At 34.4% G+C, this 15,154-nt stretch overlaps 2 protein-coding genes across 4 annotated transcripts; one reads left to right on the top strand and one right to left on the bottom strand.

The window, feature by feature from the left end:
- The first annotated feature begins 43 nt into the window (after positions 1–43).
- Positions 44–8,940, top strand: LOC144040278 (ADP-ribosylation factor-like protein 5B). The gene is made up of 6 exons (XM_077554359.1): positions 44–430; positions 1,030–1,090; positions 1,288–1,435; positions 2,400–2,483; positions 2,577–2,728; positions 8,653–8,940. The coding sequence occupies exons 1-6, from the start codon at positions 385–387 to the stop codon at positions 8,699–8,701; spliced, it is 540 nt and encodes a 179-aa protein (XP_077410485.1). The 5' UTR covers positions 44–384; the 3' UTR covers positions 8,702–8,940.
- A 428-nt stretch (positions 8,941–9,368) lies between these two features.
- Positions 9,369–14,691, bottom strand: LOC144040275 (repressor of RNA polymerase III transcription MAF1 homolog). 3 transcript variants are annotated; one of them, XM_077554354.1, is made up of 8 exons: positions 14,108–14,691; positions 13,369–13,457; positions 11,403–11,534; positions 11,173–11,335; positions 10,957–11,078; positions 10,070–10,189; positions 9,884–9,991; positions 9,369–9,818 (listed from the first exon to the last, which is right to left on the bottom strand). In XM_077554354.1, exons 2-8 carry the CDS (start codon positions 13,449–13,451, stop codon positions 9,794–9,796), a joined length of 753 nt encoding a protein of 250 aa, XP_077410480.1. In that variant the 5' UTR covers positions 13,452–13,457; positions 14,108–14,691; the 3' UTR covers positions 9,369–9,793. The 3 variants fall into 3 exon arrangements, with proteins under 3 accessions (XP_077410480.1, XP_077410481.1, XP_077410482.1); XM_077554355.1 differs by having other exon boundaries at positions 13,369–13,454; XM_077554356.1 differs by lacking the exon at positions 14,108–14,691 and adding an exon at positions 13,842–13,887.
- Positions 14,692–15,154: the final 463 nt, after the last annotated feature.

Raw genomic sequence — 15,154 nt, 5'->3', positions numbered from 1 at the left:
AAGAAGAAATAATGCGTCGTAGCGTGATGACGTCAGCAGTAGCGCGTTCAATATGTGGCTTCTTTGCGCTGCAGCCGGCCCAGTAGACGCGGAGGGCTGTCGCACGGTTAGACGAGTCTACACATACCGCAACTCGTCGCGGCTCTCTTGACACTGAAGACGCTCCCTAAAAACCCCGAGTTGTCTTTTGCCACATTTGCAGATGTCTCCGGGGGCGCATTGGGGTGCGCGCTGTGGGAAATGTCGCCTTGCGCTTTATAGCTTAGCTTAGCCGCCGTGTGTCTGGACTTGCAAACTCGCCACCGACCGACGGATGTTCGGAACAAAGAACGGACGGACAAACGGACATTGGCATCTATTTTTTTCTTGTTTTTTCTTTAAACAATGGGCCTCATATTCGCTAAACTGTGGAGTTTCTTCTGCAACCAAGGTACGTAAAGAGTTCTCTTTTTTTTACGGTTGAAAGAAAAAAAAAACGACTTCTACTAGCTTTTGGGCGACTTTTCTATTGACTTTGTGACTGTTTTCTATAAACCCTCCGTTATTTTTTTTATTCTGTGAGTTCCTTTTAAAGCTGGCAATTTGCATGAAAACAAAAGAGTTAGGAAAAAACGATTTCTTGTTTGGTTATGTTGGACTTATGTTGGTTGATTGACGGTCGATTGATTAGCACTGTCTGGGTAGGGTAGCAGCATCCATGACGTCACCATGGTTAGACTCGATTTTCAGAAATGTGCTTAAAACTTTTTATCTGAGGAGCTTTGTTTTTTTTCAAGCATTTTTATTTTTTCGTGGGGGGGGTCACCATAAATTTCTTTTGCAAAAAAAATTATGAGATGGGAGAAAAAAATATTTTTTTGTGGAAACTGACGTCATGTTTTCATACTACTAAAACAATTGAACAAGGGTGTGTAGACTTTTTAATCCACTGCACATACTTGACGCCCTTTTACAAAGTCATAGGACGTGATAGACGAGACTCGTGTTATTTATGTTTTTTTTTGTTTTTGTTTTTGTTTTTTTAAACAGAGCACAAGGTGATCATCGTTGGCCTGGACAATGCCGGCAAGACCACCATTCTCTATCAGTTGTAAGGCCCCTAAAAAAACAATACATCTTTATTATGTGACATACATTAGTTCTTTGTACACATGTAAAACAATTTATCACGTACAAAAATACATGTGATATATCTACATACTAACAGCTAGCTAGGAAAGCAGCTAGCTCGGGAGCTAGCTAGATTAGCTAGCTCGTTGTGTACCTAATCAAGTGTCCTTTCATTAGTCTGATGAACGAGGTGGTTCACACGTCGCCCACCATCGGCAGCAACGTGGAGGAGATCGTGGTGAAGAACACGCACTTCCTCATGTGGGACATCGGCGGACAGGAGTCGCTCAGGACCTCCTGGAACACGTACTACTCCAACACCGAGGTACACACACACACACACACACTCGCACAGATGTGCGAATGAGGGCAGATGGTGTGTTTGTTCACAGCAGCTGAGGGGCCGCTCCGGGTCAAAGGTTAAGCGTTGACAAAAGGGACCCCTCCGAGAAGCAGAAAGTCTCTTGACGCCTTCTCACATGCCGCAGTAGCTACGAAATGTCAAATGTGATTGATTATAGAATCCAGGGTGCGAAATATAGAGCATTTTTTAGAATATTTGTACTTTGTTAGATGAGAGGAAAAGTGCAAGATTTACATGAACAATACAAATATCACAATTGCTTTTAATACATTTTATTTTTATGAGAATTTTTGTTCAATTTTGCAAGGGGAAATTGTGACAAAAAAACAGATTCATCTTTTTTTAATGCTATTTAATAATGTCATAAAACTACTTGATTTCATAAAGTACAATATTATGAGTCAAGTTTTTATTTATTTATTTATTTATTAGGAGGCTGTAACAGATAAACATGACAAGAACTTTCTTAAATTTGAGTGGAAAAAGTACTTTTGAGGAAAAAAATAAAAGCCTTTCAGACAATATCATCATTTTATTTTATTTATTTATTTATTTTGTATTTTTTTTCTTTTCTTTTTTTTCTCATTATATATATATAAAAAAATACTTTTGAGACAATGTTGTAGTATTAGAAGTTTTTGAGATTTTATGTAAAAATAAAAAAAATCTAGTGTTTACAAAAACGTAATTTGTATGAGGTATTAAAAAATACAATTAAATAAAATCTTTGATTCCATTTTAGTGTAGCATTGTATAAAAACAAAACCAGAGTATTCCACGGTAGCTGAAAGCAGCTCAAACGACGAGTGAGACTTGCCGTCACCAGGCGTGTCTTTTGACGCCTCCAGCTTGTCTCTGGCGTCTTTTGTTCCTTTTGTTTCCTTTCGACACTCACTTGCTGACTGCTTTTTTGTGTGTGCCGCAGTTTGTCATCCTGGTGGTGGACAGCACCGACCGAGAGCGTCTGGTCATCACCAAAGAGGAACTCTACAGGATGTTGGCTCACGAGGTAAACGTCTGGACCTTCCCTTTCCTCTTTTGTTATTCCAATTTGTTTGTTTGCGTGGATGGAGCCGATTGTGACGCCCGTCTTCCCGCGCAGGACCTGCGCAAAGCGGCCGTGCTGATCTTCGCCAACAAGCAGGACATGAAGGACTGCATGTCGGCGGCCGAGATCTCCAAGTACATGACGCTGAGCGGCATCAAAGATCACCCGTGGCACATCCAGTCCTGCTGCGCTCTCACCGGGGAAGGGTACGAGACACGTGACACACCCACATTGCATGAAAATAACACAGGAAGCTCGTGTGGTGGGGGGGGGGGTGGATTTGTCATCTTAAAAATTTTCGCTTCATGGGTTTTTTTGTAAAGACAAAAATTTTCTCAGAAATGTGAGAAAATGTTTTGCTTTCTATGAGAGGGAAACACATGCGTTTTTAGAATACACATTTTTTACAATAAAAAAATACAAAAAACGAATTATTACAAAATAAAAGTTTTTTTTTTAAACGACCATGTATATATAGTAAGGCATTTTTGTTTCCTTTAAAAAAATATATTATTTTTTTTGAACGACCATGTTTCGGAAGGCGTTTTTGTTTCCTTTTTTCCTTTAAATTTTTTTTACGACCATGTATAATAAGGCGTTTTTGTTTCCCTTAAAAAAATTTTTTTTTTTTTAACGACCATGTTTCGTAAGGCGTTTTTGTTTCCTTTTTTTATTTTTATTTTTTTTTACGACCATGAATATAGTAAGGCGTTTTTGTTTCCTTTAAAAAATATATATATTTTTTTTAACGACCATGTTTCGTAAGGCGTTTTTGTTTCCTTTAAAAAAAGTTTTTTTTTTTTTAAACGACCATGTATATATAGTAAGGCGTTTTTGTTTCCTTTAAAAAAAATTTAAAAAATTTAAACGACCATGTTTCGTAAGGCGTTTTTGTTTCCCTTTTTTTTTTAACGACCATGCATACGTATAGTAAGGCGTTTTTTTCTTTTAAAAACGACCATGTATATAGTAAGGCGTTGTTGTTTCCCTTTTTTTTTTTTTTTTTTAAACGACCATGTATAGTAAGGCGTTTTTGTTTCCCTTCTTTTTTTTCTTTTTTACGACCAGGCGTTTTTGTTTCTTTTTAAAAAAAAAAATTTTTTAAACGACCATGTATAGTAAGGCGTTGTTGTTTCCCTTGTTTTTTTTAACGACCATGTATATATAGTAAGGCGTTTTTGTTTCTTTAAAAAAATATATATTTTTTTTAACGACCATGTATAATAAGGCGTTTTTGTTCCCTTTTTTTTTTTACGACCATGTATATATAGTAAGGCGTTTTTGTTTCTTTAAAAAAAAAAAAATTTTTTTTAAACGACCATGTATAGTAAGAAGTTTTTTTCTTTTAAAAACGACCATGTATAGTAAGGCGTTTTTGTTTCCTTTAAAAAAATTTTTTTTTTTAAACGACCATGTATAGTAAGGCGTTTTTGTTTCTTTAAAAAAAAAAAAAAAAAATTTTAACGACCATGTATACTAAGGCGTTTTTGTTTTTTAAAAAAAAAATTTTTTTTTAAACGACCATGTATAGTAAGGCGTTTTTGTTTCTTTAAAAAAAAAATAAAAAAATTTTAACGACCATGTATACTAAGGCGTTTTTGTTTTTTAAAAAAATTTTTTTTTTTTAAACGACCATGTATAGTAAGGCGTTTTTGTTTCCCTTCTTTTTTTTTCTTTTTTTTACGACCATGTATAGTAAGGCGTTTTTGTTTCTTTAAAAAAAAAAAATAATTTTTTTTTAACGACCATGTATAGTAAGGCGTTTTTGTTTCCCTTTTTTTTTAACGACCATGTATAGTAAGGCGTTTGTTTCCTTTAAAAAAAATTTTTTTTTTAAACGACCATGTATAGTAAGGCGTTTTTGTTTCCTTTAAAAAAAAAATTTTTTTTAAACGACCATGTATAGTAAGGCGTTTTTGTTTCCTTTAAAAAATTTTTTTTTTTTTAACGACCATGTATATATAGTAAGGCGTTTTTGTTTCTTTAAAAAAATATATATTTTTTTTAACGACCATGTATAATAAGGCGTTTTTGTTCCCTTTTTTTTTTACGACCATGTATATATAGTAAGGCGTTTTTGTTTCTTTAAAAAAAAAAAAATTTTTTTTAAACGACCATGTATAGTAAGGCGTTTTTGTTTCCTTTAAAAAATTTTTTTTTTTTAAACGACCATGTATAGTAAGGCGTTTTTGTTTCCTTTAAAAAAATTTTTTTTTTTAACGACCATGTATAGTAAGGCGTTTTTGTTTCTTTAAAAAAAAAATAAAAAAATTTTAACGACCATGTATACTAAGGCGTTTTTGTTTTTTAAAAAAAAATTTTTTTTTTAAACGACCATGTATAGTAAGGCGTTTTTGTTTCCCTTCTTTTTTTTTCTTTTTTTTACGACCATGTATAGTAAGGCGTTTTTGTTTCTTTAAAAAAAAAAAAATAATTTTTTTTTAACGACCATGTATAGTAAGGCGTTTTTGTTTCCCTTTTTTTTTAACGACCATGTATAGTAAGGCGTTTGTTTCCTTTAAAAAAATTTTTTTTTTTAAACGACCATGTATAGTAAGGCGTTTTTGTTTCCTTTAAAAAAAAAATTTTTTTTAACGACCATGTATATAGTAAGGCGTTTTTGTTTCCTTTAAAAAAAAAATTTTTTTTAACGACCATGTATATAGTAAGGCGTTTTTGTTTCTTTAAAAAAATAATAAAAAAATTTTAACGACCATGTATAGTAAGACGTTTTTGTTTCCCTTCTTTTTTTTTCGACCATGTAGTAAGGCGTTTTTGTTTCTTTAAAAAAAAAAAAATTTTTTTTTTAAACGACCATGTATATAGTAAGGCGTTTTTGTTCCTTTAAAAAAAAAAATAAAATTTTTAAGGGACCATGTATAGTAAGGCGTTTTTGTTTCCCTTGTTTTTTAACGACCATGCATAGTAAGGCGTTTTTGTTTCTTTAAAAAAAAAAAAAAATTTTTTTAACGACCATGTATAGTAAGGCGTTTTTGTTTCCCTTTTTTTTTAACGACCATGTATATATAGTAAGGCGTTTTTGTTCCTTTAAAAAAAAAATAAAAATTTTTAAACGACCATGTATAGTAAGGCGTTTTTGTTTCCTTAAAAAAAAATTTTTTTTTTAAACGACCATGTATAGTAAGGCGTTTTTGTTTCCCTTGTTTTTTAACGACCATGCATAGTAAGGCGTTTTTGTTTCTTTAAAAAAAAAAAAATTTTTTTTTTAACGACCATGTATAGTAAGGCGTTTTTGTTTCCCTTTTTTTTTAACGACCATGTATAGTAAGGCGTTTTTGTTTCCTTAAAAAAAATTTTTTTTTTTAAACGACCATGTATAGTAAGGCGTTGTTGTTTCCCTTGTTTTTTTTAACGACCATGTATATATAGTAAGGCGTTTTTGTTTCTTTAAAAAAATATATATTTTTTTTAACGACCATGTATAATAAGGCGTTTTTGTTCCCTTTTTTTTTTTTTTTACGACCATGTATAGTAAGGCGTTTTTGTTTCTTTAAAAAAAAAAAAAAATTTTTAAACGACCATGTATAGTAAGGCGTTTTTGTTTCCCTTTTTTTTTTTTACGACCATGTATAGTAAGGCGTTTTTGTTACCCTTTTTTTTTTTTTAACGACCATGTATATAGTAAGGCGTTTTTTTCTTTTAAAAACGACCATGTATAGTAAGGCGTTTTTGTTTCCTTTAAAAAAATTTTTTTTTTTAACGACCATGTATAGTAAGGCGTTTTTGTTTCCTTTAAAAAAAATTTTTTTTTTAAACGACCATGTATAGTAAGGCGTTTTTGTTTCCTTTAAAAAATTTTTTTTTTTTAACGACCATGTATAGTAAGGCGTTTTTGTTTCTTTAAAAAAAAAATAAAAAAATTTTAACGACCATGTATAGTAAGGCGTTTTTGTTTCCCTTTTTTTTTAACGACCATGTATATATAGTAAGGCGTTTTTGTTTCCTTAAAAAAAAAAATTTTTTTTAAACGACCATGTATAGTAAGGCGTTTTTGTTTCCTTTAAAAAAAAAATTTTTTTTAAACGACCATGTATAGTAAGGCGTTTTTGTTTCCTTTAAAAAAATTTTTTTTTTTAACGACCATGTATAGTAAGGCGTTTTTGTTTCTTTAAAAAAAAAATAAAAAAATTTTAACGACCATGTATACTAAGGCGTTTTTGTTTTTTAAAAAAAAATTTTTTTTTTAAACGACCATGTATAGTAAGGCGTTTTTGTTTCTTTAAAAAAAAAATAAAAAAATTTTAACGACCATGTATACTAAGGCGTTTTTGTTTTTTAAAAAAATTTTTTTTTTTTAAACGACCATGTATAGTAAGGCGTTTTTGTTTCCCTTCTTTTTTTTTCTTTTTTTTACGACCATGTATAGTAAGGCGTTTTTGTTTCTTTAAAAAAAAAAAAATAATTTTTTTTTAACGACCATGTATAGTAAGGCGTTTTTGTTCCTTTAAAAAAAAAAAAAAAATTTTTAAGGGACCATGTATAGTAAGGCGTTTTTGTTTCCCTTTTTTTTTAACGACCATGTATAGTAAGGCGTTTGTTTCCTTTAAAAAAATTTTTTTTTTTAAACGACCATGTATAGTAAGGCGTTTTTGTTTCCTTTAAAAAAAAAATTTTTTTTAAACGACCATGTATAGTAAGGCGTTTTTGTTTCCTTTAAAAAAATTTTTTTTTTTTAACGACCATGTATATAGTAAGGCGTTTTTGTTTCTTTAAAAAAAAAATAAAAAAATTTTAACGACCATGTATAGTAAGACGTTTTTGTTTCCCTTCTTTTTTTTTCGACCATGTAGTAAGGCGTTTTTGTTTCTTTAAAAAAAAAAAAAATTTTTTTTTTAAACGACCATGTATATAGTAAGGCGTTTTTGTTCCTTTAAAAAAAAAAAAAAAAATTTTAAGGGACCATGTATAGTAAGGCGTTTTTGTTTCCCTTGTTTTTTAACGACCATGTATAGTAAGGCGTTTTTGTTTCTTTAAAAAAAAAAAAAAATTTTTTAACGACCATGTATAGTAAGGCGTTTTTGTTTCCCTTTTTTTTTAACGACCATGTATATATAGTAAGGCGTTTTTGTTTCCTTAAAAAAAAAAATTTTTTTTAAACGACCATGTATAGTAAGGCGTTTTTGTTTCCTTTAAAAAAAAAACGCCATGTAAGGCGTTTTTGTTTCCCTTGTTTTTTAACGACCATGCATAGTAAGGCGTTTTTGTTTCTTTAAAAAAAAAAAAATTTTTTTTTTAACGACCATGTATAGTAAGGCGTTTTTGTTTCCCTTTTTTTTTAACGACCATGTATAGTAAGGCGTTTTTGTTTCCTTAAAAAAAATTTTTTTTTTTAACGACCATGTATATATAGTAAGGCGTTTTTGTTTCCTTAAAAAATTTTTTTTTTTTTAAACGACCATGTATAGTAAGGCGTTTTTGTTTCCTTAAAATTTTTATTTTTTTTTTAACGACCATGTATAGTAAGGCGTTTTTGTTTCCCTTCTTTTTTTTCTTTTTTACGACCATGTATAGTAAGGCGTTTTTGTTTCTTTAAAAAAAAATTTTTTTTTTAAACGACCATGTATAGTAAGGCGTTTTTGTTTCTTTAAAAAAAAAAAAAAAACTTTAAAACGACCATGTATAGTAAGGCGTTTTTGTTTCCTTAAAATTTTTATTTTTTTTTTAACGACCATGTATAGTAAGGCGTTTTTGTTTCCCTTCTTTTTTTTCTTTTTTACGACCATGTATAGTAAGGCGTTTTTGTTTCTTTAAAAAAAAATTTTTTTTTTAAACGACCATGTATAGTAAGGCGTTTTTGTTTCTTTAAAAAAAAATTTTTTTTTTAAACAACCATGTATAGTAAGGCGTTTTTGTTTCTTTAAAAAAAAAAAAAAAACTTTAAAACGACCATGTATAGTAAGGCGTTTTTGTTTCCCTTTTTTTTCTTCTTTTTTTTAACGACCAAGGAGTTTTGTTTTTTTTAAACGACCATGGATAGTAAGGTTTTTTTTTATTTTTTTAACGACCATGTATATATATTAATTCGGAAAAAAATTCATTTTCATTCCTCAAGATATAAATTTGACTGTAAAAAATACTTGCCTTAGAGAATTTTCATGTTTTGTTCCAGCTTGTGCCAAGGACTGGAGTGGATGACATCACGGGCCGGACTCAGATAGCAGCCCCCCCCTTCCCCTCAATTCTTACATGGACTTCCTTCGAAGGACCCCCACCTGAGACGTCTGCCTCATTTCCTTCCGTTTTACGGGGGGGGGTTCTCGCAGCCACACGCTGATTTGACAGGCCGCGCCACACGGACGTGTGCGCATTTTGGGCCGGAAACGCAAAGCACCCATGACGTCAAAGGACATAAGCGATGTTGACTGCTTTTAAAAAAAATATACTTTTTGACATCACATACTACATACATACATACTTTGTGTTGGTGCTACATAAGCTGTAACATAGCAAACAAAAATAAGCTCAGCTTCATTTTTACTTTTTCTCTCTTGAACAAACTGAAGCGTTTTTTTTTTTTTTTTTACAGTATTTTAAATTCCACTATTTAATGTCATTCTTTTGAAGTGTTTAACAGGACATGGATTTTTTATTTTTTTTTGCTACCAGATAAACGGTGCTCTTGTGCGTTTGCGAGTACGCAACACACTTTTGTAAAAGGAAATAAGATGGCGATGCAGTATTTGAGCAACGAAAGTCCATCGGCAGCCTTAAGCGGCGTCTTGTTGCGTCCGTCGGAAGAAGTCGACAGGACGGCAGAGGAAAGTTTTGTTCTGGACACAATTGAGCCATACGTGTTGAACCAAAGAAATTCAAATGACACGGAAATAAATGTTTCACATGAGCAATATATTAGAACACCGAAAAGAAAAGCACAGATACACGTGGTCATTATTTAGCTAGCTTGTACTCTACATTCACGTTTGCATGGAATTGAGGCGCACACAAATGTAGAAAAAAAGGAATATTTGGGACACACACACACACACAAAAAAGGAAAATGTTTGAACGTAAAAGCAACAGTAAGCAAGATTTGTTTATAAAAGTGGTGAGCATTTGGTGAAAGAAAATTCCACAGCTTAAAAACAAACAGTAACACAAGTTCCAGCCCAGGAAACTGCCTCTTTTCTTTTTCTTCTAGACTTTCTCGGACATTTGGAGTCTCTTTACTGCACGTTTGTTAAAAACCGGAAAACTAAAACATGCATTTAGTCTAAAAAGCGTGGGAGGGGCTTTGGATGAACGGCGACGTCTCACACGCACACGACTCTGGGACACCTGCAGAACAAAAACGGCAAATGTTGACTTTGTCCTCAAGATGGCGCAGACCCAAATGAGCCCACCTGTCCTCTGTGAAGCCGTCCAGCTCCTCCTCTTCGTCGTCCTGGTCGTCCAGCTCCATATCCAGCTCGTCGTTGTCCAGGCCGTCTCCGCCGTAGCCGCTCAGGACGCTGGCGGGGGGCGGGGGGGCGATAAAGGTGAGCCGGCGTGGTCGGAAGTGGGCGGAGTCCAAAGCAAAACGCTCTTACCTGACGTAGCGACACGTGAGGAAGACGATCCTCTTTAGTTTTTTGTTGTAGAAAAAGTAGTTGAAGGACCACAGGCTGCCATCCTCCCCGAAAGGATCCGAGTCCAGATCAGGATTGTAGCTGACAAAGAGAGAGGAAACAAAAAAGTCGATGCAGTGTAGGAGAAATGTCTTGCGGCCACCAGAGGGCGACAATTAGTCAATTGCCATAGGAATTGAATGGCGCATACAGTAAAGATGTGCATTAGGAATGCTCCTTTTAGCTTGATGCTAACACATAATGGAAAACACCATTGGCGAGCTAACACTTACAATTATGGACGTGAACACAAATGACAGAACAGTTCCCAAAAATGACAGCCTGGTTGGAGTGGCCACTTAAGAATTTGGAGAAACAGATGAGAGTTTGTGAAGTAAATTTTGATTTTTCAAAAAAAAAAAAAAAAAAATTAACATTAAAACACAATTACACTTTGAAAATTTGGGATGTTTTTCCCCTTAAAATATTTTTTTCTTACATACATTGTACTTTCCTTTTAAAAGTTTTTTTTCTCAACGTACAAAAAAAATGTAAAAAAAAATTTGTGAGTGATGAAAAATAGTTTACCACCAAAGTTTTTTTTTCTTGTCTTATAAAAATAAGAAACTCTCAAAGCCAAACAATTTTGCTATTTTTCCTCCCCACGCAAAATGAAGTTGGTTGGCATTTTATATAACATCTGTAAATATGAGATACACCCTTGACTAGTCACTAAGGCAGAACATAAATTAATAATAATAATAATTTGCTGGACACAGAAAGAACCATTCCCACCCACACCTAACGACAATTTAGAGTCAGCAGCAAATCGAACCTGCGTGTTTTTGGAATGTGCTGGCTTGGCTCACCTGTAGATGTCGCAGGCGGGCAGGTTGATCTCCTGGTCGATGGCGTTCCACAACTCGGGTCCCAGTGAGTTGAATCCTTCCCCCACGGCCGAGAACAAGCTGCTGTTGACCGCGTTGGCCACCTGACCGCCAACAAATATTTCATGAGGTGTCAGCAAAAATAAATAAAATAAAAATGCTATCACACCTAAGCAATTATTTTCCCGCTGTACTGACCCAGTTGAGACTCGGCTCCCTGCTGAACTCGTGCGCCCGCGCGGCGCTGAAGTCGTAGTCGGGCCTGAAGGACTCGTTGAGCGTTGTGATGAGGTAGAAGATGGTCTTCCTGCAGCACTTGTCGCTCAGCGGGTTGTCTCCGTCCTCGGCGCTCTTGGCCAGCCTGACGGAAAAAGAAGATATTTGACGATTGTTTGGTTTTTTGGTGGGGCGGGGCCATGCCAACTGACAGCTCGGGACTGGCGGCGCTGGCGGACTGCGGCGGGGACAGAGCCTCCAGGATGTGCGGCTCGCCCTCCTGGCAGAACTGCTTGAACATGTGCTTGTCGTCGCCCGCCATCTTGCACGAGTAGCTCTCGATCCTGTCGGTGGACATCAGAAACGTTACTTTACAAAATGGAGCTCAACCGCAAGAGAAAATGGCCGCCAAAAGTCTTCTTTCAGTTTCATTAAAAAAAAAAAAAAGCTCTACATCTGCTCATTTGTCACTTTTTAAGCACACTTGCACAACCCGATTAGACTCAACATTTACAAACAAAACACATTTTTTATTAAAAAAAAATATAATAATAATAAAAAATTAAAATTATGTTGGAAGCAAAAATATCTAAGCTGATTTTAACTTACAACTACCAAATAAAAAAATATGCTAACTAAAAAAATGTTTTTCAAAAAAATTCACATAGTATAATCTATGAAGTATTTACAAATAAACATATTAAAAAAAATCGGAAATAATTAAAAAAAATAGTTCAAATATAGTATAATAATTTGTGAAATATTTATAAATACAACATAAAAAATATGGAATAATTTAAAAAAAAAATAGTTCAAATATAGTATAATAATTTATGAAATATTTAAAAATAAAACTACATTAAAAAAATCTAAATTTAAAAATATATAGTTCAAATATAGTATCATATTTTGTGAAATATTTACAAATACAACTACATAAAAAATAAGGAAGAATTTTTAAAATATAGTACAATAATTAGTGTGATATTTACAAATAAAACATAAGAAAATATCTGAAAATAACATTTAAAAAATGTTATTTTGTGTTACTTTTACATTGTGTCACATTCGATTGACCTAATATTGTGGCCTGTACATTTCATTTGCATAAGTGACTCTCAGCTATGAATACTTGAGGCCAAACAAAAAAACTCAAAAGTGGAAGTGTGCTTGCTCTCCAGACGAGATTAGCCGCACGTCAACACTTATCTCACATGTGGCAAGAACGAGTTGCTTCCACGCTGTGCTTTTATTTCTTAAGGTCAGGCGCGGTTGAAATGCGATACGCGGGAACAGACCGTCACTTGCGCAAGAGCAAGACGCTTGTTTCGAGTCGACGCTGACGAGGAGCAGCCGAGACCGTTTTGGAGACGTCGCTGACCTCCTTTCACCCCGCCCACCACCACCACCACGCAAACACAGCTGATGTCAACAAACAACACTGAGTAGACGCCAAAATCCTTCAAAAGTTATTTATATATATTTTTTTTCTTTGACAGTGAACTCAATAAAAATTCACTTGCCAACAAGCAACAGTTTGGCTTACTGTATAAAACACAAATGCGAAAACAGTTTTTTTTTCCCAAGTCGGCATTGTTCCTCTGCCTGCTGCTGCCTCGCTAATCTGCTAAGCGGCCTAAATGTCAGCCAGCTTTTACTTAGCGGTAGCTGCCCACAGTACAATGCGTGTGCGTGGGTATGTGCTAAGCACACACGCACATGTAACACGCTTCAAAATAGCCGGTGTGTGCGTGTGCTCCGGTTGCAGGGAAGGAAGGACGTGTAAATGATGTGCTGTGTAATTGTAAACGCAGACCCGTTGCGTTTTTTGCCTTCTTACATAAGATAAGTGGAAACACACACTTGGGGGTTGCGTATTAACTTTCCGAGTTGTGCTCCGATTTATCATTGAGTAACATTTGCTCTACTGCCCCCGTTTATCAGCGCGCTCACCTTGTGGTGTGACGTCACCAATTGCTCGTTTCCGGAGCAAATCGACTCGGGCGCATCACGTTACAGAGGCTTGCAATAATAGAAAATACATTTTTCTCGTGCAATTTTGTGTACATGCTGATAACCGATTTCTATAGCACCTTTCAAAAAAACTTGAGGGATGTTTCTTTTAATTTGCTTGTTTAAATAATGAATGAGAGGAGAAGAAGAAGAAAAAAAACTCACCTGCCAAGGATACGAGACTCTCCTGTTTCGGCACACAGCCGGGAGCTGAGTGCCTCAAAACTCGAGTTTTCCAGCAACTTCATCGCCTTCTGGGGAGGGAAAATATATATAAGTATTTTGTATATGTTGTAAAAAAAATAAAATAAAAAAATAAAATACCATGTTGAATTATTTTAGAAAAAAATTTGATTAATGAAATGTGCAAAGTAGATTAAAAGAAATGATGTGACGTGTACGTTAATTTTTTTTAATCATTTTTTAACAATTAAAAATGTGAATTATAACCTGTAAAATTGTAAACAAAACAAACTACAAATTAAGCAACATCAGCAGGATAATTTTTTAAAAAATTGCCTTTTAAAATTTTACAAATATGTTTAGATATGACCTAAAAAGCCGAAAAGCAATAGCGCACATAAATCATGAAAATAAAGAAAAACATTAGCCTTTAAGATAATAAAAAAATATGTTACCAAGCAATACTTGCTTGACCTCTCCAGTCACCCCACCGAGTTAAAGAAGAAACAACATAATTGACTATTTTGCACGGAAAAAGGGGGCGTTTGACAGCTTGTTTGTTTTGAGAAAAACAAGAACAAGGAAGAGTGAGCGCACCGCCATCTTGAGGTCATTTTTGACAATGACCGCCATTTTCTCCCGGCCCCTCCCCCACACAGTTCCCCATCGTCTTCCTGCTTCCATTTAGCAACATATATTTGCACCTCAAAAAATCACTTACCAAATCGATATTCCTCGATCACTTCGACGTTCCACAAACGCCGCTTGGTTTACTCTTGAGTCTTCTCGGCGCTTTGTTTATTTTTATTTTGCTGGGGTTTGTCGCTCCGGTCACCTCCAAGCTAATATTAGCAGCTAGCTCTGCTTGCTATTATTATTGTTGTGGTTTTTTTTCAGTCGTCTTCCTTCTCTTGTGCGTTTACAGTCGAGCAATTAGTGCGCGTTTAAGCATCTTTTACAAGCACTCGGTCGAGAATGCGCCACTCTGAGGCTCTTTCGGTTTATAGAAAAACTACTCTTTCCGATTAAATGCGACGAAATTAAATCGAGTGACTGTTTACGCACGTCTTGGTCCGTCTGCAGCGGCATCCCTTTCGACCTAATTGCACAAAAAAAAAAACAAAGGCTTTCTTTTCGCGGTGGATCAAGTCGCTGTTGTCCAAGCGACCGATCAGTCGGACGGCAGTAAAATAAAAAGCGACGTAAAAGCCTTATTATAGCCAGCCAAATAGTTGGGAACGGTCAACAAAATCCGCAGCGTACTTCTGTTTACGAACAACACAATCGACTGTCTGATGGAGACAAGCCCCCTTTTCATTTATATAAATCCTCCTGACGTATCGTTTTGTGTTGTGATTGGCTGGCCTATGTATCGGTCATACAAGGGCGCAAGCAATTGGTCAGAGTTCGTCTCCGTATACGCCTCGTGATTTGGCCAGGGTGTATGTCAATCAAATGAGAGTTCTCGTGATTGGTCAGAAATCTCTTTATGAACCCTGCCGATTCTTGACTTCGTGGAAAGGACATAGCATAACGATGAAGATTATATTGTAGAAAGTGAGCACAAAACCAAGTTATTTTATTTTATTGCTGGTGAAATGATGCACATTTCCCCATTGTGAGACTAATAAAGTTATTGTATCCAATATAATATATATTTGAGTCTAAAAACATTTTAATTAAAGAAAACATTTTTATAATGATTCAAAAATATATATAGAACAAATAAAGTGTAAGAATAAGTAAATATTTTAGCAACATTTTGAGA

Source organism: Vanacampus margaritifer, chromosome 20 (assembly GCF_051991255.1).
Source record: "Vanacampus margaritifer isolate UIUO_Vmar chromosome 20, RoL_Vmar_1.0, whole genome shotgun sequence".
NCBI lineage: Eukaryota > Metazoa > Chordata > Actinopteri > Syngnathiformes > Syngnathidae > Vanacampus > Vanacampus margaritifer.
This window is presented reverse-complemented; position numbering and strand designations above follow the sequence as displayed.

Excerpts from the sequence above, each read along its gene's own strand:
- LOC144040278 (XM_077554359.1), top strand. The coding sequence starts at position 385 with ATGGGCCTCATATTCGCTAAACTGTGGAGTTTCTTCTGCAACCAAG. Across the intron at positions 431-1,029 it reads GAGTTTCTTCTGCAACCAAG|AGCACAAGGTGATCATCGTT; the intron begins GTACGTAAAGAG and ends TTTTTTAAACAG. Across the intron at positions 1,436-2,399 it reads CGTACTACTCCAACACCGAG|TTTGTCATCCTGGTGGTGGA; the intron begins GTACACACACAC and ends TGTGTGCCGCAG.
- LOC144040275 (XM_077554354.1), bottom strand. The coding sequence starts at position 13,451 with ATGAAGTTGCTGGAAAACTCGAGTTTTGAGGCACTCAGCTCCCGGCTG. Across the intron at positions 11,079-11,172 it reads GGGAGCCGAGTCTCAACTGG|GTGGCCAACGCGGTCAACAG; the intron begins GTCAGTACAGCG and ends GTTGGCGGTCAG. Across the intron at positions 9,992-10,069 it reads CTCACGTGTCGCTACGTCAG|CGTCCTGAGCGGCTACGGCG; the intron begins GTAAGAGCGTTT and ends GCCCCCCGCCAG.